This window comes from Lepisosteus platostomus, chromosome 10 (assembly GCF_059453375.1).
Source record: "Lepisosteus platostomus isolate fLepPlt1 chromosome 10, fLepPlt1.hap1, whole genome shotgun sequence".
NCBI classification, from domain to species: Eukaryota; Metazoa; Chordata; class Actinopteri; order Semionotiformes; family Lepisosteidae; genus Lepisosteus; species Lepisosteus platostomus.
The window spans coordinates 9,095,617-9,115,564 of NC_142620.1; the positions used below are offsets into that span (position 1 = coordinate 9,095,617).

The window sequence follows — 19,948 nt, forward strand, 5'->3', positions numbered from 1 at the left end:
AAGGAATTTATAGGAATGTTACCTGATCAGGTGCAGCCTTTTTCTCCATTCTATTCAACAGTACATTTTCTGATGCTCCTTATTGACAAACGCAAAGCAACATTTTCTGCCTTTGATAAAACATTTCATATGACCCTGTAGCTTTAATGAAGAGTCTTTCGTATAAAAACGTTGTTGTTGCTCAGGGCTGATTGCTTTTATTTTTTCGAAAACTTGATGTAAAGAAAAAAAATATTTTTGGGTCTGTATTACAAACTCGTTGGGAGACTTTCTGTATGACAGTGCCATTCTAGTCCACATCCTAACCGGAGGTCTGATTGCATTTTTTATATCCCTAGCTTTGAAACTTTATTCAGAACAGCTTAAGTTTGAAATAATTTACAGGTCTTCTTTTGAGGTATGTAGAATATAAGCTTCGTTGGCAAATGTTCTTTACTTTGAAAGAACTCTGCAGGCATTCTCTCAAGAACCACCTGTTCTATTTTTTTTTAGATCTTGACCACTTCTGGCGGTTTTTTCTTTAAAATGTTTAGCAGTAAATCAAATTATGAACTCTGTCAGAAGATAAAGGGGTTTGTGCAGTAAGGAAATATAGACTTCTGGCTTGAAGGCATGTCTGCAGTGAAAGTCTTTCAATGTAGTGATGCCTCATTGGAGTAATTATTGCTGCAGTTGAGAAAGCTCATGCAGTTGTTCCCACAACCCACAAACATCTCTCCACATAAATTTCTGTGTACCCTGCATTGTCATGGATTTGCTTTATAAACTGTTAGATAATTACATTGGAATGTTAAGCAAAGTAGTTTTAGAATGTCCTTCTGACTTCCTGTGTCACGATTTTATTTCGTTTTGCAATTAATTTATCATAGCTGTATTATAAATCAATGCCATGTATTTATTTCTCCTGCACAATGTCCTTATATGAGAAAAGAACTTCATGTTAAAGACTGAGGTTAACAACTTGGTGTTTCACTCAAGTTTTTTTAGGCTTTATTCATGAGAGAACATTTGATTTAACATCTGATACCCTTCACAAAGCTCAACAATTATTTTAAGATTCAGTTACCAGAATTAAAATGTGATGTATAGCATTGATGATTTGTTGAAATGGCCTTTTATGGATTTTCAGAACACCATTTAAATCACAAAATGACCACAGTGCCAGAATTTTACAGTGAGACAAGACATTTTTTAAGATACCACCGTCTGCTGCAAAAAATCCTTGGAGATCCTATAAAATGTGATAAATTGCCCTGATCTTTCCATTCTGTGTTATGTGATCATGTGATGTGTATCAGATTTTAAATCTCAAGTTGAAGATTTCATGTGAACAAAGTCTTGAAATACTTGCGTGCATCTTTAGAGCAAAAGACATACAGTATTTTGTTAAAAGAGCCAAAAGCTGTCATGTTAAATTTGTACAATGCTCTACTAAGACCTAATTTAAATGGCTTTATATGATTTTTGTCACCCATTTGCAATGAAGATATCAGGGCTCTGGAATCATTCCAGAGACAAGGGACCAGATATTTTCCTTGATTCAAAGAATGTCTAAAGGTTAGAAGGACTGTGTTTTTTTTTAACCTTCAACAGAGAAGACTACAAGGGGGCCTCGTTCAAGTATTCATTATCCTCAATGGCACTGACAAAGTTAATCTCATGGACTCAATGGTGAATCACTGGTGAAGCACGAGCCTGGGTCTGGAAGTTACAACTATGGAGAAGCACATCTAAAACTGAGAACAGGAGGCAGTTCTTTGCAAAAATGCCTCTTTCTAAAAACATCTGATTGGGTCAATTATATACTAATAACTAAATGGCTTCTTTTATGGTGTCACTCTCAGGCGACTGTCCCAAGTTCATATTCCAATGTGTCTGTTTTTCCAGACTGATGTCTTGACAAATTTACAGTACTGTACATGCAATTAAATGGGGACAAGGCAACTGCTCTAAATGTTTGGCATTGTGATTGCCGAGTAATTGAATTAAAAGAGTTTTCATTTTCGTGAATTTTCTGTTTTTTAACATCTCTTTGAAGCTGGAAGAAGAATACACTTTCTTGCATTAGTTATGTATTAGTTTCCCAACTTTTTCTTTCTTATTGATGGAGTCATAAGCATGTTTGTGTTACTGCTGTACAGTCCAACAATATGTCAGTTTACCTTAGGACTTATTCTATGGGTATGAACATCAGAAAGAAAGACGAGTTATTTTCACAGATGTTATATTTAGATCATTTGTTGCTATTTATAATTGTTGCACATTTCTGACCCTTACTCTTACAATAACAGAACCCTAGACAAACATTTACTAAAGTCTGAATTTAATTCTTTCTAATTGGAATGGCAGTGTTACAGATTGTGCCTGCAGGGCAAAGTTCAGGCTTCATTAATTTTTTTTTAAATGTTTTAAAATGTTTTTAAAAAGAATCGGGTTGCATTTGATTTGGAGACGTACTGTAGGGTCCAGAAAACAGGGTCAGAGTGCATCTCAGAAACAAGTGGTTTGACATAAAAATTCATTGCATCGCGGTTGTGTGATTTTTCTTTGCTACTCATTAGTTTTCCAGGCAGTAAGTACTGCCTGCAAATGTGTAGGTGTGTAAATCAAGCAAATTAACATTCAGAGTATTTAGGAAATGAAGCATAGTCCCTTCCTGCCTTCCTGTTGATGACTTTTCTTCAATTTCCTCGTAGATTTCTGCCAGATTCCCTGCATGAGTGGTGGACACTGTATTGGAAGAGACCAGTGCTGGTGCCCATCAAACTCCACAGGGAAATTCTGTCACCTTCCTGCCCCACCTCCTGGGAAACACAGCACTGCCAGGAAGGAGTCTGGGCACTCAGGCCACAATTCATCACACACTATGTACACTCTGCCACTGTCCAACCAGCTAGGTAACCGTGTGCTGGGAATACATGTAACAAAAATATTTTTTTCTGCTATTATTTGTCTCACTAAAAAAAGAACCAAACCCCCCTGCCACCACAAATTTCCTCTAAAATGTTTTTGTAAAACTGCAGGTCAAAGAGGAAGAAGCAATTCGTTAAAAAGTTGGTCTTACTTTACTGGGCTAGATTCTTCAAGGAAGGAAGGAATCTCTTTTACCTCTGATGGACTCCATGCCTTCATCCCCAATGCATGCCATATTAACTGTTTCTGTGGTTCTTTTAAACGTGCCCTGTCAGTCGTCTTCACGTTTTTTATACAATTGCGTATAAAATTATTATTTTCATTTTCATACACCGAGCATTTTCCCGACTCCCCAGGTGTGGAAGTGTGAGGATTCCCATGAGGTTTATTGTATCTTTCTACAGTATACTGTTTTGTGCTTTACCATGAGTTTTACCATGATTTCATTGCACCCAGCTTTATTTTACTCTGATTTTAAGTATAAAATACAAAATACTGTACATTAACTTCCTATGAGCCTGCTAGTGAACCAAACACCTCAAGCCGGAGGTCTGAACTTGCTTTCCATTGTGGATCAGGCAGGCTGAAAGTTTCTGAATTCCTCATATTGTTCACAGACTGACCCTTCATTCCATCAGCTGAAGAACAGAAGTTTGATTAGAAACAGTGAAATACATTTAACCAGTGCTATAAATACTGGGCATTAAGACTCAGTAGTTTGTTTTATTTTTGTCTTCTGGGTTTCTTTGTCATGAGGTACTGTAAGTGAAAGCAGAAGTCAGCTCAGATGTTGCAGCATCCTTAACATTCCTACATTTCTTTACCCTATTTGCATTTTAATACTGTATGTCTGCCTTAGAGGACACAGGATAACATCTGCATAGAGTTACTATACATCACAGAAGAAACATCCAGCTTCCTATATGGGCTTAGCAGGTTTAGAATGTGGCTCATTACTGTCATTTAAGCTGTAAATGGCAGTAATGAAAAAAAGCTTTATTTTTCAGGATAGTGTCAAGCTAAATTTGCAGCATATATACAGTATATATTATGAAAAGCATGAGGTTGGGCTCTTACTCTGTAGAGGTTAACTACATGTATTTTAACTGTTTGTTTCGTATTAGTTGCACATTACATTGGAATGTTGTATTCAATAATGGCCTCCTAGGACCAACAAGCTAGCTACTGTAGTTTACTCTAATCTCTGGGTCCTACAGCTTCCATGCACCCATCTCTCGTGAACGTGCACATCCAGCATCCCCCTGAAGCTGAGGTCCAGATACACCAAGTGGCACGGGTGAAACCTGACCAGGTGTCCCCTGGGTCTGAACAGAACAGCATCAATGGGTGGCAGTCAGTGCGATCCGTGCAGCAGCGATCACAGGCAGGCGACGGCCATGGGAGCAGCCGACAGCACGGATCGACCTCTGGGAACGGCGATGTGCATTCCAGGCTCCATAACAGGCTGAATGGACATGTGGGAAGGTGTTTCCAAGAGACCATCGATGGGCAGGTTTGTACAGAAAATCTTTAAGCATCCATGAGCATGTCTGTCTGTCTGGATTTCTTCCCTATTTCTATCTTTTCTTTCCAGTTGCGACTCCTGATTTCCCAAACTGGATTATTTCCAGGGTTATCTGCTGGATGAAAAGTCGAGCGTTTTTTTTGTTTGTGCTGAAAGGATTTCTTTCTTGTCTGGTTTTGGGATTTTTTTTTATAGTAAAGACTAGCAGATCATCTTTTGATGAAGAAATTTCAAGTCCTGTCCTTCAGCCTGAACCTTCATTTTGAGAACTGACAGAATTATTTATTTTTGCCTGCACAATTTTGCCTGAAAACATTGAATAAATACAAAAGTCTGAGCAGCAGACTTGAAGTGTATTTTGCTAGTTCACTTGAGTGTTTACAATCATGTCATGATTCAGCAATGAATCTGAAGGAAATTTGTCATCTGTGGTATTCTTTTGAAAGTTTACGTGTTACTATGGAATTCTGCAGAAGAATATTTTTTTCCATAGAAATTAGCCAAAATGTTTAAAAGGAAGCAATTTGTTTTGAACGTATTTTGTAAAAAGGTTTGCCCCACCTAAACACTGTCAGATGTTTTTTCCTGACTAGTTTTAAAGCTAGCAACTAAGCACATTTGCTATAATAGGCTTGACTTATGTCATGAATTGTTGTTCTTTGAAGGTAATGATGGCTGCTGTGGAGTTAAATCTTTAGTTTTCCCACCCAAAAAGACAATTCTTTTAAGCAAGTATGGTGTATTAAAAACTTGGTAATATGGTCTCTACAGTGAGTGAGACATTTTTCAAAATCATATTAACAGTTAAGATAAATGTTTACATCAAATATACATTTATCCATTTTTAGTTCACCTGTCTCGGTGAGGATATTGGCAATTATATTTTATTAAAACGGATTGTAATGTAGTTCTGTCTTGTGATTTGGAACCCAAAGGAGTGAGTTTTGTCATTACGATCTTCCAGTAATTCCTCTCGGTACTGCTCTGTTTATATTGCAGTGTGGTAAACCCCTTCCTGGTCTGACTAAACAAGATGATTGCTGTGGCAGTGTTGGAGCATCATGGGGGCTGAACAAGTGCACAGCATGTCCTCCGAAACCAGGTAAGCACTGACCCTAGAAGTGGAAGAGATTGTGCTGAAACCCTATGAGCACTGAGCCACATCATGTTGTCTTAATTGCTCTCTAGTCCCAATGAATACCCTTTAGAACTATGCACTCTGTGTGCTCTTAAATGTCGCACATGTGATAAGAACCCCAAGCATCCAAGCCTTCATGTTTGTCAGCTCTTTTAATTGTTCAGTATACGCTAGCTTAATCAGAGCAGAATCACTCATTAACTGTGAAGGACAAAGAAATCAGCGTGGTGATGTTGCTAAAATTATCATTTTCTTTTGTCAGACAGAGGAGTTTCAGATATGGACATGGTGATTCTTACAAGGCTTTTGAGCAATATGTATTATTTCAATAAATAATGGTCAGCATTTTCAAAGATTTTCGTTTTTTAACGAGGAGCTTTACGTTAACGTGGTACTATACAGTACATTATCAGGATGTCCGGCACTTTTCCTTCAGTACTTAGGTATGTAGGCAATTCTGTATTTAAGCCACAATGATCCATCCGTCTGGAGTTTATCCTGTTTTCCGTGGTGAAGCAAAGAGAGAGCATGTATCTCCCCCCTGGATGAGGAACTAGTCCATCGCAGGGTCCTTCCTCAGTAGACACTGGTGTGCATTCATACAGCTGGGTGAAGTTGAGCAATCAGGGTAATGCAGTTCACTCTGCAGCGGAAAACAGATTGAACCCACAGTCCATCAGTCGTGAGACTAGAGCCTTACACACTACGTTACAAATAAGTAAATATATAATCATGCTTTCTCCAAGTGTGACTCCACTGAGGCTCCAGATTCCTTCTGATTATGAAAGTTATGTTTCATTGTGTGTTTATGTAAAAAACAAACAAACAAAGAAAAATGCAATGGCAGGAATGTTAATGTGTTTATGAGTAACAATCCTTTGGAATAATGTAGACAACCGCATCTGCTTATGTTGTTTTTTTTTAAAAAGAGCACAGATTAACCTGTGGGTGGTTGCAAATTAAGTGTTGAGCAAAGGGTTGGCAATGATAAGAGTCCTGCTGCCGCCCCATAAGACTTAGAAGTGAGACATATTCTACCTAAGGGAGATCATGTGCCCAGTATACTGGGGTGGCAGAGAGGAGTTAAAGCTACAGAGGTCTGCCAGCCCATTTAATTAATTGTGGAGTCTACCTGTCTTTTATTATTATTAATTTGGCCAATTCATTTTTTCAAACTAATTTAGAGTTATACCCATTTCTACACCTGGGAATTTTTGCCGGGCTGATCTGCTCACTGATCCAATGGAGCTATTTGTTGAAGCGTCAGAGTTTGTGACTTCAGTGATCACGCGACAAGTGCAGACTTAAGGTATCAGATGACTACCATTCAGCAATTGATCTTGACACCAGTGAACAAGGGCACTTAATGTTGAGGCACTGAAAACTGGAGGGTTTGAAATGAAATGCAAGCTGGTTGAGCTAAAAAACCATTCCTTTTGTTACATCATTCTAATAGGGGATCTACTAAAGGGAACTGTGCTATGTGATTCTGTTGGATTCTTAGAAAAACAGTTCACTGTATAGTTTCCAGCTTTTGTAAAGCTACCTGACAGTGCCATTTTATTTCAAAAGCAGCTGTCTGTTTGATCTGCTGAGGGAGTGCGGTGTCCAGTACTTTTTTTATTGCCTGCGGTGTTCAGTGTTCTATGTGCTGGTGTGCAGTATTTATACAGTATATTTCAGTGTTGGAAACGCAGAAGTTCATTAGATCTGAAGGTCTTACCTTGTCATTTTGGATGGAATAACAACTAATATCTTCTGTGACATTACTTTGTAACAGCTCTGCATGTTGTTAAATTTATGTTGCATTCTGTTGTCATTACTGACTACATACACGTATGCGGAATCTTTTAAAAATTCTGAAATTCTTCTATGAACTGGCTATTAAATTTGCCTTGAAGGGGAAAAATAGATGATTCTATGACACAGGAATCTCATATGAAACAAGATGTTTGTAGAATTTGCTAGTATTGCTATGTGACAACTTCTATTTCATTTCCTCAGAGAAAAAAAAACAAAGGTAGCTTTAATAATATTATGTAGGGAGTTTTGAATTTCCATATAGGGATCAGTGGGTGAGACACTATAGATTTTCTTTTAATCTCCTAACCAAATACCTGCTGGAACCCGTTGAGTCTGATGTGATTGTGGGTGCAGATTTGAATGCAGCCATGAATCATATACTTCACAGATAAAAGCTGAAAGAGGCCGTGTGCCCGGTCTCTGGCATCTACAACAGAGAAAATGTATGTCTGATCTGGGTGAGGTAGATATATGTCTGTTTTTTATCACCTGCCTAAAGAATTTAATTTTGTAGGCATAGCTTGGACTTGGACTTGGATTTTACTTCTCAGTCCCATTTGTCTGCACTACAAAATGCCAAGATATTACCCATGTTAGTATCAGATCACTAACTGCTGAGTATTAACAGTATGTGCCCCTCCCCCCACTTTGGTATTTTAATACCCCACAATTACTCTATTACTGAATTGGTAACCAGATTGGATTTTATAAAAATAAGTTCAGTCACATTTTCAACCTTATTAGAAAATAATCAAATTTTCTCTGTAAACATCAGGTTGAATATCTTATATGTAGATGTAAGCAGAATTGTTACTTCAACGGCAGTTGACTCAGCAATTTAATAGCCAGTTGGAAGTCTGTATGACCATGATCAGACAGACTTTATTAAGGCCTATCTAATAATGTTCAGCTGTCCTGCATTCTGTACTTTCATTGGATGCAGAGAAGGCTTTGATTGACAGCAGAGGGATTATTTATGGTCAGTTCTAGATTACGTGGCTTTGGGATTAGATTTCCTCAAGATAGGTACACTTTTACACACCAAACCTGCGGTAATGGTGGTAACAGACAGCTGGCATTGTTTTGAATTTGCGTATTTTAGAGGCATTGCCAAATATGACCACGTTCGTCTCCGTTGTCTGCTTTTTCTTTTGAACCACTTGCTCAAACTATCAGTCTATAATTTTGTACCTCTGTTTCCATTAATAACACACTGTCCATCCCTGCCTCATTTCATTATTATTTATAACTATTTCAGGACTCTGACAGGGTTTGCAGTTCCAGTTCTGAAATAGAAAAGGCCCTCCAAATGTAACTATATTGAGATCTACTCTTAATTTTTTGGGAGACATTTTTAAGAAGGTACATGCTGACTTGAACAGATGACTCATATTCTCGACTCACTTCGAGCCTGCATTTCCATGATAAAAACGGAGGTTCTTTTCATACTGTACACTTGATGTTTTTTAGTTACATGTTTCCGCCTTCTCTCTCATTAGGGTCTTGGGATAGATTGCAGAATAGAATTCCTAAATTCATAAGTAATGACCAAATGACCACGTATTCTCCACTCTGCACTGTGAAAGACCTGTAGCTGTGCCAGACATCTCGTCCTTTGGTTTGTGATCACTGTCTGTTTTAGCTTAATCCTGGCACTTCTGTATCTTGGCATCCACTTGACGAAAGTCTGGTCTCTCCAGATAGACTTCATTTGTACTGGTGTTCCCCTGAGATATTGTAGATTGCATTTTGGCCCCATAACTACGAACATAATTGCAACTTGGTAATTTAGTGGAAAGTTTCATAAAATCCCAGAAGACATGGCTTGAAGTCTATCCTGTTTTTTCCTAATCACAACCACCTTACAGGTAATTTCTGTTTCACATTTCTATTTTGAAGAAGTGAAAAAAGTTACTTTCAAGCACATATTTTTAAAGAAAATGATCCACACTCGTTCTAGAACTTACAATCTCAATGTGCGGACTACCAGCTTGCCTAAGTTGTCTACACACGCAGTGCTTAACCTGCTGGTTTTCAGGGTCAAAGGAAAAGGATGGTCTTGCTCCATGTCCGGTCTTCAGTTAGAGGCTACATACCAACTTCTAGCAGCTCTTCTGACTTGGAACACATGAAGAAATTCTAGGGACACTATTGGGCTAATATAAATTCAGCTTTCAACAGTCCTGTGTCTGGGGAGAGTATGACTGAGGCATACACACTGACACAGTAAGGTCCTTATATTGTCACTGTAGTTCTTCCAAGTCTGTGGGATGTCACTGCTGGAATCTGTTAGTGGGAAGTGTGGAGGTGGATACGACACTGGGACACTGGGGTTGGAGATTTTATAGGACGTTGTTAAAAAATAAATACTTTAAATATTAGGAGTATTTGATTGATTTTGGTAATACAAATGCTTTCCTACATAATAACATATTGGCATTTTGACTTCTCAGATGTAGTATTTTGCCCAAGTAATGTCAATCCCATTAGGAAATTAATTCACCTTCTGACTAGTGGGAGTTGTCAATTGGTTTTCTAAAGCAGTTGCCACTTCTCATTCTTTGCTAAATATCTAATAGCTTTCTAATCTGAAGCAGACATCAGCTTTTCCTGGCCTACAGTATATTAAATTCATTGTCCCTAATATTTTGGTTTCTGTAAGCCAATGCTAAAATTGAAGCAACTTTTCAACTATTTTTTCCATGGACATGGATATTTTTTTTTAAAAAAGTTTGTATTTTAGTAACCCTGCTTTCCATTGTCTATCCAAATGAAACACTGGCAGCTTTGGTTTTGTCTGCTGTAGAACATCATTACACCAGGAGAAAGAAAAACTGAAAGACTGAACACCAAACCATCCTATACTGTATAATAGTGAATATAAAGTCATTTTATGCACATTTTTCCTCCCTTATAGCTGAATTGCTGAACAAATTTATATCCCAGAGCAGGAGAAGCCTAATTCAGCAATGTGCTCAATTATAATGTCATTAGCTCGGGGCTGACTTTAGAGTTCTGTGGGTTTTTTTATGTATAGATCATGAATAAAAACTAATCTCATGTTTTCTTTTTGTCATCAGGTAGACACTGTACAAAGAAGTAGGTTTTCATAGAACCCTACTCATAGTCCCCATGTTCACTGAGTGACAGTTTTAAGCACAGATTATAACCAACAGGCTTGTGGCCAAATACTATGACTGGAAATGATAATTTCAAACATTCTTTCCATATTTACAAGCAGCTTGGCTGAAGAGGTCACACAGGCACAAATTAAAAGCACCATATTTTTTTGTCTCTCTTTGTTCATGGTGGGTTTCATTAAATTCTTTTCATGCTAATATCTTGGAAGTGTTGAGACACAAAATGTAAAAATATAAATAGATCTGATCTATGAAAAGGCTTTGCAGGTTAAAGCCCTGAATAAAAAAAAAGTCCCTGTTGCACATTCAGAATTGTATTGTTTCAGTGGAGGACATTTTATTTTGCGGCCAGTCTTCATTGTTTTGTTTTGCAGTTGGTAAATTTAATTTGAACTGTACTATTTTGTAAATGTTTTGGGATATCTTTTTAGAAAGTTTAGTCAATTGTAGTACATTTGTTTAAGAATTGCATTGCTGGCAAACAGAGCATCTGCGGAGGAACAGTGCGATCGTCAGGTTGGGTCATTTTAAGAGTTATCTTTACTCATTTTAGGTAAAACTGAACCTTATTTTCTATTTATTGGACCTTGTATGCAAGTTATTATATTTCATTATTTGGTAAAAACAGCCAAACTTTGTTTTCCAAATGTTTTTTTTTCTTTGTAAATTGAATTTTGAAACTGCGCTGTGTTGGAAATGTTTTTGGTTATTTAATGTCATCAAATTAGAGAACCCAATTTTGGAATTAACCAGATGATGATGAAGGCTTAAGAAAAAAAACAACAAGGGCTTGTCAAAAAGAGTTTTGGTTTTGGGATGACATTTACAAAGCAGCCCATTCTGGTGTTTCTGAGGCTGTCTAAAAGGAATCATTTTTTCAGATTACTTCCATGTGGCCTGAGTCATGTATAGTCTTATTTTCTTGTTTCCAGATTTTATGGAGTGGACACACACTCCCTTGATTATGATACAATTCCTACTAAAGGATATCCATCAACTCTCAGAATAAAAAATGAAAAATAGAATAATAAATATTTATTATTATAGGCATATTTGGAGATACAGGGTTACACCGAAGAGCTTAAGAAATAGCTGTAATAACTATAGTCCTGCTGTGTGTATATTTACATTGGCATTTTAGATTTGTTTGTGGAAAACAAAGTTTATTTCTAATCTGTGCTATTCGGCTCCACAATACATGAGAATACTATGCCAAGTAAGATATTGCAAACTGACATTGCAAAAAATATACAATTCTGTAATAATAAAAATTGAGGATTGTATGCATTCTTCCCATTTTTAAAGAATAAAACAACCAATTCTGTAACTGTAAAGGCTTGAGAGGAAGAAAACAACTCTGAAGACAGAAATGATGCATATCATATAGCCTTGCTTAACTAATCACATTAACTAAAGAATGGCTACTAAATTACCTAAAACTGTGATTTCAGGGCACTGTAAAGTTCCATCTGAGAAACCAGACTGACCCACTTATAAAAAAAACACTGCGATGGTCCTTTGTGAAATATTCACCTTCCCTTTAGGGAACCATAACTTTCCTTATAAGACATTTTAGATCATCTGTGGCAAATCAGAGTCTGTTGATTATTTATTGATACTGTACTTTTCAGAAAGAGAAGTACTTGAAATGCATCAAGCTTCTCAGTTTCATGAAAAAGATGTCCTTGGATTTCTATTTGCTGTTCGGCTGTGTCAGGTTGGGACTGCGGGGCTGCTGGTTTTTCCAGTTAATAACAGAGATGTAAGCTTTCTGTTTGCACACAGGATGTGTTTACTTTCCTATGTTTCCTGAGACCACAACAAAATGGAAAACCTCAGTTGTTAAATGAAATGGAAAGCCTGAATCATAAGAAATATGTATAAAAAATCCAATGTTTAATTCAGGTAGTGGATGTTGTATTCTGAGAAGCCAATGTTTTCTGTCTTTACATTTGTAACAGCAAAAACTACCTGTGTTAGGCTGTACGTGACTTAAGTGGAGTTAATTCCTAACTGTAGCATCTAATCCCTAGAATTACCAAAGTTTTGAGTTGATGTCGGAGTTGTTTCAACTTATTTTACAGAGGTCCACTTTAATAATATCACAGCTCTTAAAGTTAGGGTCACACTACAGTGCCACAAGTTTGCTTCTTAAAGTAACATCAATAATAAGATTCTTAAATTATTGTGCATTTTATTTTGGTCGAACCATAACAATGTGCAGTGTGCAATGTGATCTCTGAAGCTGGATCTGACAGCTGGTAATACACTTGGTTTAAAAGAGGAGCTGTAAAAGTGTATGACCCTTTTCTTTATTAGATTCCATTCATCCTTGTTGAGTACCCTTTGATACTGAAATAAATGACTTTTTTTTTCAAGTGTTGCTGTGAGCTATAAAATAGTACTTTTTTTAGCAGGTTCTTTGTGTTCTTTAATATCCAACAAATGGTGGCACGGCTCCAAGTATATACTTTTCCCCCTCAGACTCATTGGGGTGGATATTTGCAACACTTCCTTTCAGAGCTAGGGATTAAAATGTAGATGTCAGGGACTATACGAGCTCTGTTTTGCTGGAGAGGTCTGGGGTTCCAGCAGAAAGTAATTCCTGTTCTTCCTTTTTTCACAGAAAGCTGCTGTTGTCCATTTTGGGAATCAACCCATTGTATCAGCAGTAATTCAAATAGGATTTATAATGGAGCTAGCTCTCTGTAAAGGACGTTTTGCCAAAGCTTTTGGTCCTTGGGTTCTTGTGTGGCTGACATCCTTGAGTGAACCAGTCCTAAGTGTTCTTTTTGAATAGGTCTTTGTTTTCTTCCTGCTGCAATAAAGATGAGTAAGTTCAAGGTTACACAGGCATCTTGGTGTGTCTGCTTTTACAGTACCACTGTATTGAAATACAGAAATCCTCAGTCGTGCTGTTATTGCTCTTTATACAATTCCTGGTGCTAAAACAAAGTAAGTGATTGGCTTCTGGTCAGTTCTTGTGTCTTTACTGAACACATCCTCAAGTATGCTCCAGTGACAGGGCTGTGATGGATCTTACAAAACTTTTGATTCATGTCCATTGCGCTGAGTAGTTCAGGTGGGTAGCTCCATTAGCATGCGTAGTTTGCAAAGGAACAAGTAATAGGTTTATTCCATGTTGAAAAGAGAAAAGAGAAAATACAACGTTTCGGTTGTGAAGCCTGAAGAAGAAAGTTTCACAGCCGAAATGGTAATTGTGTTAGTTGATATTTTACTATTTAATGAAAGGTTTTTTTAAAACAAAGGAAAATTTTAGCATATAATGCATTTCTGCTTTCTGTTTTCTGTCCCATCCTCAGTCCCACACAGTCTTGTCAGAGTGGATAGTTGCCTCCCTGGTTGAAAACACTAAACACTTCGACCTGAAATTAAGAATTTCTCCTGTGTCTGGGCAATCGGTGATTCCTAGCTGCTTTGCCAATCCAGTTTGGATTTCTGCATTTCTACTAAGCCAAAACGGGATTTCTCAAAACAGCTTAATCTGTCTTTCTAATTGCCCTAGAGAGCGTCAGCGTCAGATGTACCCCAGATCAAATAAATCAGTCATTTATAGCTGAAACCCAACCCATGAGGCATTTCCTCTTCATGTCAAAGAGACGCAATGATGATCTCAACTGGCAATCAATTTTCTTCTTCAAAGCTAATCTAAAGCACAGGGGTTGAGAAATTTATTGGTTTGTTTTAAGGATAACTGGTTCTATAAAAATGTGAGGGAGTGGAGTGTGTACATTTATAGAGCCTGCTACATGAGATCATTATTAATAATCCTGTAGTGTGAGAAATGAATAGCAAGCAAGCATAAATGACTTTTTAATATATTTAAGATTTAATAACCTTTCAGAATTACATATACCTTACTTATTAGTGTGGTAATTAGCAATCTGCAGTACAAATACTTGGTATAACATGCTAATAAAAATGAAATGCTTATTCTCTTTTGTCATATAAGCTCACAGCGCAAGTTGCATTGGAAGAGCAACCTCAAAGAAGCCTTGTAGTCTTAGAAGAAGGCTTTGATTCATGAACTGATTGTTTATATTCTCTAGAACAAATGCTGTGACAGAATCTACTAGGAAGAGCAAGCTAACTTTTTTTTTGCTTTGAAAAATAGTTCCCAAAGCAGACATATTTATTCTTAAATGCAGGCGTGGTGCCAAGTTGTTGTCAGGGGAGTGAAAAGAAGTAGCACCATAACTTAGAAAAGTTCTAAACACTTCCATCTTGCAATGCATATTTTGCCGTTATGTGGCAGAGATCACAATAATAAATATGTGATACAGTGAGAAAATGTCTGTGGATTCTGTGTGACTGGGATCCTTTTCTGTCAATCTACTATAGCTGTGCCAGTGTCAGAACAGCCTTGTCAATGTGGAAATCCTTGATCACTGAAGGAGAAATGAGAGATTTAGAAGCTGTATAGCTACAAAACTAAGCATGCAGTTAAATATGTTAAATTATTTAAGAAATAGGAAGTTAATAGGTATGAGGTCACTTTTATGTAGGAACCAGAGAAACAAGAAAGCATTGAATCAGTGACCTCATCGGAGTTGGCCGGAGACATATAATTGCATCACCAAATGTTACTAACCTAAATTAAAACATCTTAAAATCACTATATATTAAAAAGACAGTTAGCAAATATAAATTATTTATGTTTTATACATTCAATGTCTTTTTTGCTGTGTATTGTAGCATCTTTTTTTGGGATGAGGCAACACTGGCTGCATATTGAGATACTGGGAACACTTGTATCTGACATCTCATTGGAGAGATTTTACTCCTGTTTAATAAGCTTTACTGTGACAAAATATCACATTCGTTTTGCTCCTGATCAAATCAGGGGCTGGCTTTGGTGCTGAAGCAGGACAGTATTTTCTATCATGTTCGCAACCAAAAGAAATTAGGCCCACCAACTAAAGCTCTTTTGTTTGTTTGTGGCATAGTTTCTGTGACTAAGCATGACTTGAGAAAAGCAGCTAAGTCAGACCAGTAAGCTACTGTGTCCAAGCTCCAGTCTGCATGCTTGTAATTAACTGTTCTCAGTACAGGGGAAAATTTACTCATTTATATCTCCACAGAGTGCTCCTTGACACACCTTTTCATAGAAATCACCAAGGGCCGTTGACCAGGTGCTAAATTCTGAAGGACAGCATATTAAAGTTTTAACGCCTCATGCATCTCTCTCAGGGATCCCAACCACCTCCTAAGCGGTGACAAATATGTGACAAATAATGTGTGTAGCAGGGCTCTGAATGAGTTTGATGGACATACTTTATTTTTCTATTCACTATGAAGGGATCCTCAGTCATGGTGGTCTGAACTGTACTATAATTCATAGTGTGCTACATTGCAAATTAAAACTCCTCAGAAGATGAACACATTGACTGAGCTACAGTAGCTGTGCTTTCTGTGGCACACACACACACCTCTCCTCCAGCCTTCCTGCTGTGTGGCTACAGCAACAGTTCATTTCACTTGTTAGCCATGACTTTGGAGTGGTCTGAGTGTTATAATACTATTTTGTTAGATTTGTTTTTCCTTAAAAAAGAGGAGAATGACATGAAATGATGACGGCTTTAACAAAGTCGACTGTTACAGTATAAGCTCCCGAAATGAATTGGTTTTTGCTGTGATAAAGTATCAACAGTGCATAAATTCATGTTGAATGTCTTCATTGAGGCAAAAAATAGGGTAGAATGAGGAAGTGGAGTGTGAAGGAAGGTTCTTTGTGTCTTTCAAGAAACTAACAGTGGCAGGTTAAAAATGTCACATAGTTTTAAAGTGTCAGTCAGACTTCCTGTTGTAAAACCTACATGGTGGACGTTTTGGAATTGGTAGGGTAAAAGAGTGTTGCAGTTTCTGAACCAGGTTTGTTCAGAGAGCATTAACTGTTCAATTAATCTGCTCTTCCAGACGAATGCTTTTTAGGTCGCTACTAGAAAGCCATGATGATAACTATTGTTCAAAAGCAAACAGTAGCAGTCTCGACTGCAACGCAATGCGATGAGGTTCCCGACAGATCTTTTATACATTTGCACACAGCTGTCAGGCTGAAGGAGAATTATGTCCTTCAATTGAAAAGTACAATAATGCCTCAGATTGCTTCCTTTATTGGGAGAAAACAAGGTGAATTCACATTATTATAGACCACAACATGTCAGTACACATCAGCCATCCACCGAGTGAGAAAGACTGTTTGCAAAAGGGCAAATTCACACTGTTAGTTATTGAACGGCATTCCTCACGTTTGGGGAGAAATATACCTATGAACAATGCAAGTGCTGTCACAGCCTGAGTTAGAGATCTTTTAGTCTGGAGTTTTTCCATGAGGAATTAGGATTTGTTTTGCTGCTGGATCAGTAATTTGCAGTGAAAAATAGTATTAGGTCAGTCATAGCTATACAGTATGTTTAGAATATGATTATAGTGAACTTGAAATGACTGCAAGCTAGGTTTTGGATAGGAAACACTTAGGCTAGCAGATAGACAGTGGGTGTACAATGTCTACTAGCCTACACCACCTTACACATCTCCAGAGAGGACTGAATATCCCACTTGCTTCCTCCTGACGTTTGAGTGTAATGTAGTAAGCACTAATCAGTGATCTGTTATAATACCTCTCCACAGGTTGATAGGGTTTTGGATTATCTCCTGAAAGGCTGCCTGCCTTGATGGATTAAAATCAATGAAACAGCCAATAACGTTTTATAGAGTCTTTGGGGGAAAATAATGGAACATCTTTTGAGTTCAAATACACCCCAATTGATTATTATAAATATGCAAGACAATGGCAATGAGGACACACAATATGTACTGGTAGTTTTATGTTTATTTACTTGGTTGACTTGATACTGAATTTAGAGTGTTCCTATAATGGAGATGCATTTGAGAGCACATTATATAATTTTCTAAGTTTGATATTCTGCATATATTTAGCCTGTGTATTTAAGGATTTGTTTATACAGTCAAAAAAGTAAAGAATGAAACCAATTTGTCAAATTCTCCCTGTGCAGAAATGTGCCTCAATGGTTTTATAGAATTGACTAAAGTAAGTTTGTGCTACGACTAGAAAAGGTACCCTGAATTTATTTGGCCACTGAAGAACGACAAAAAACTGGACAGCCAGATTTCAGGATAGACTTTTAGATTGCTTTCTGCCTTTGTTTTTAATGCTTCCTTTTGTATCGCAAAGAAAAAAAGAGGAAGGAAAATTATAATTTGATGTTTTAGGAAATACTGTGAAAACCTGGAAATTTGTCTCAGGTTTTTTTTTTCTCAATTCTTTGGCGAAGACGGTCCTTTGTGGTTGCCAGTGAGGTAACAGCAGATGTGATGCACATGATACCAGTATTTTTGAACTGGTGGTGTCTGGATTGATGAAGAAATAAGGAGCTCTCTTGCCCTTGCCTGTTTATCCTGTATCTGCCTGCCAGACAGCCTTTGATACAATTTGAGTGCACAGTCTCAATCTTGTCTGTATCAACAGCTTCTTGTTTGACTGTGTCTCAGCTGTAGTCTGGGCCAGATGCACTGAATTTAAACCTTCTCCCCAGGGTGTGCTGTGACAGGAAAGAGCCAAAATAGGACTTTATTTCTTTTTTATTATTAGTCGAGCGAAGAGGTCCATGAAGGTTTCCCGGTGAATGCTTGTTATTCTAATTTTGGCTATATTTCTTATTCTGAATTTATAGTTTCTATAATAAGGAAGATGTGGATAATTCAAGTCGAATCCTAAAGATCAACAATTCAGTGATTTTTCATACAAAAATAATTTAACGTGCAATGTGGAGTACAATAAAAAGATTGAGGAGCATTAGAAAATGGGACAGAAAACAGAAATAGTATGTTTCCAAATTACACAGGAGACCATTGCCTGATGTATTTCACTGTATGTCAAGTTTTCTAATAGGGTTTCCTCTGAGACTCCCATTTCACTTTTTTAAAACTGTGAATTTCTTTTCCTCCTTGGCATGTATCTCCCATTAGATGTTTTTGAGCTACATCAATCTCCCATCATGTCAAAGATATGTGATTTACTTGGTTGACTTGATACTGAATATAGTGTCTTAGCCTACTTTGAAATTAATTTAATATCTTTCTTTACTGATTCATCTGCGAATAATGGCAACACACACTGGATACAGTCTGAAAGTTGTCAATATAAGATACTGTACTGTATATAGTGTTATCAAAGTTCTAAACACATACTTTAAGTGCTCTGGGGAAAGTTGTTTGAAAAGTGAAGGGGAAAGTATAAACTTGCAACATAGAATATAAAATACTGTAGCTAATCATTTAAAATTTCTGTGGAAAACAAAATACTGAAATATAATGTCCTAATTTTAACTTTAAATCAGTTATTCAAGTGAAAACTGAATATATACCATCATTTTATCAAAATTCTTTATGAATGTGCTTATCAACTGTAAAATGTCTCAATAACGGATATATTCAGACATTTTTCCAAAAACTGTATGTTTTAATAAATAGGATTTTATTTTAGGAAATTCATTCCATTAAATGTAGCTGTTGATATTTTATTACATTTTATTTATTGAAGCCAGTAATGCCCTTTAACTTTCTGCACAACTAACTAACTTTCTGTTTACAGTTCTAAGAGATGTGCTTTCTAGGCTGGGGTGTTCTGCAAGGTTCAGTTTTAGGTCCTTATGTATTTGTGAGTAACACACCATGCCTGTATGTTATGCCAATTTTAATTGAGATATAATTAAATAGAACCTCATAATGTTTTATGTTAATTATTATTCTCTAATTTTTCATTAATTATCCTTGAATTTTTTTTCAGCATATGCAGTGATTGCCAATGGCAAAGTTGAATGTCCCAAAGGCTACAAGAAAATGAACCAAACTCACTGTCAAGGTACTGACACTGTTACATTTCTTTTTCTCCTCATTGACTGTAAAAAGGTTACTCATTTTAAATCATTGCATTTATTTATCTTTTCCCTGTCTGTATGTTCTTTGATTTTTAATATCATCTGCCTCTGTTCAGTCTTGCTTGAGAATACTCCTTTTAGATTGAGGTATATATTTTAACAGTAATCATATTAAAATGTATGTGGTAAGATAAAAACTGAATTGCTTTACTTCACAATGAGGCACAATACTTTTCTGGCATTTGTTATTAGTTGCATATATTTTTAAATTCTTCTCAAACAGTTTTTTTTCTGGTTAGAGCTCTTGTTTGGAGGGCTTGTGAATGAAATCACTGTCTTAGTAAAATAAATATTATTTAAAAAATTCCTTATGCAAGAATTGAACGTTTTTGATTCTGAGGCTCAACCTTTTGTACACACGAGCTGTAAATAGAAAACTGACTAATGTTTAAAGAACTTGTTTATACTGATATATCTGTATCATTCAGATTATCTTAATTGGAAAGGA

General features: G+C 36.8%; 1 protein-coding gene across 2 annotated transcripts in view; it reads left to right on the top strand.

Moving 5' to 3' along the window:
- The window catches only part of LOC148653225 (latent-transforming growth factor beta-binding protein 2-like), a 126,879-nt gene that overhangs the window by 52,970 nt on the left and 53,961 nt on the right, over positions 1-19,948 (top strand). For both annotated transcript variants that reach the window (XM_088647963.1, XM_088647964.1), the window contains exons 6-9: positions 2,697-2,897; positions 4,131-4,426; positions 5,438-5,540; positions 19,350-19,424. In XM_088647963.1, coding sequence (XP_088504089.1) covers positions 2,697-2,897; positions 4,131-4,426; positions 5,438-5,540; positions 19,350-19,424 — 675 coding nt within the window. The remainder of the gene's footprint in view (positions 1-2,696; positions 2,898-4,130; positions 4,427-5,437; positions 5,541-19,349; positions 19,425-19,948) is intronic.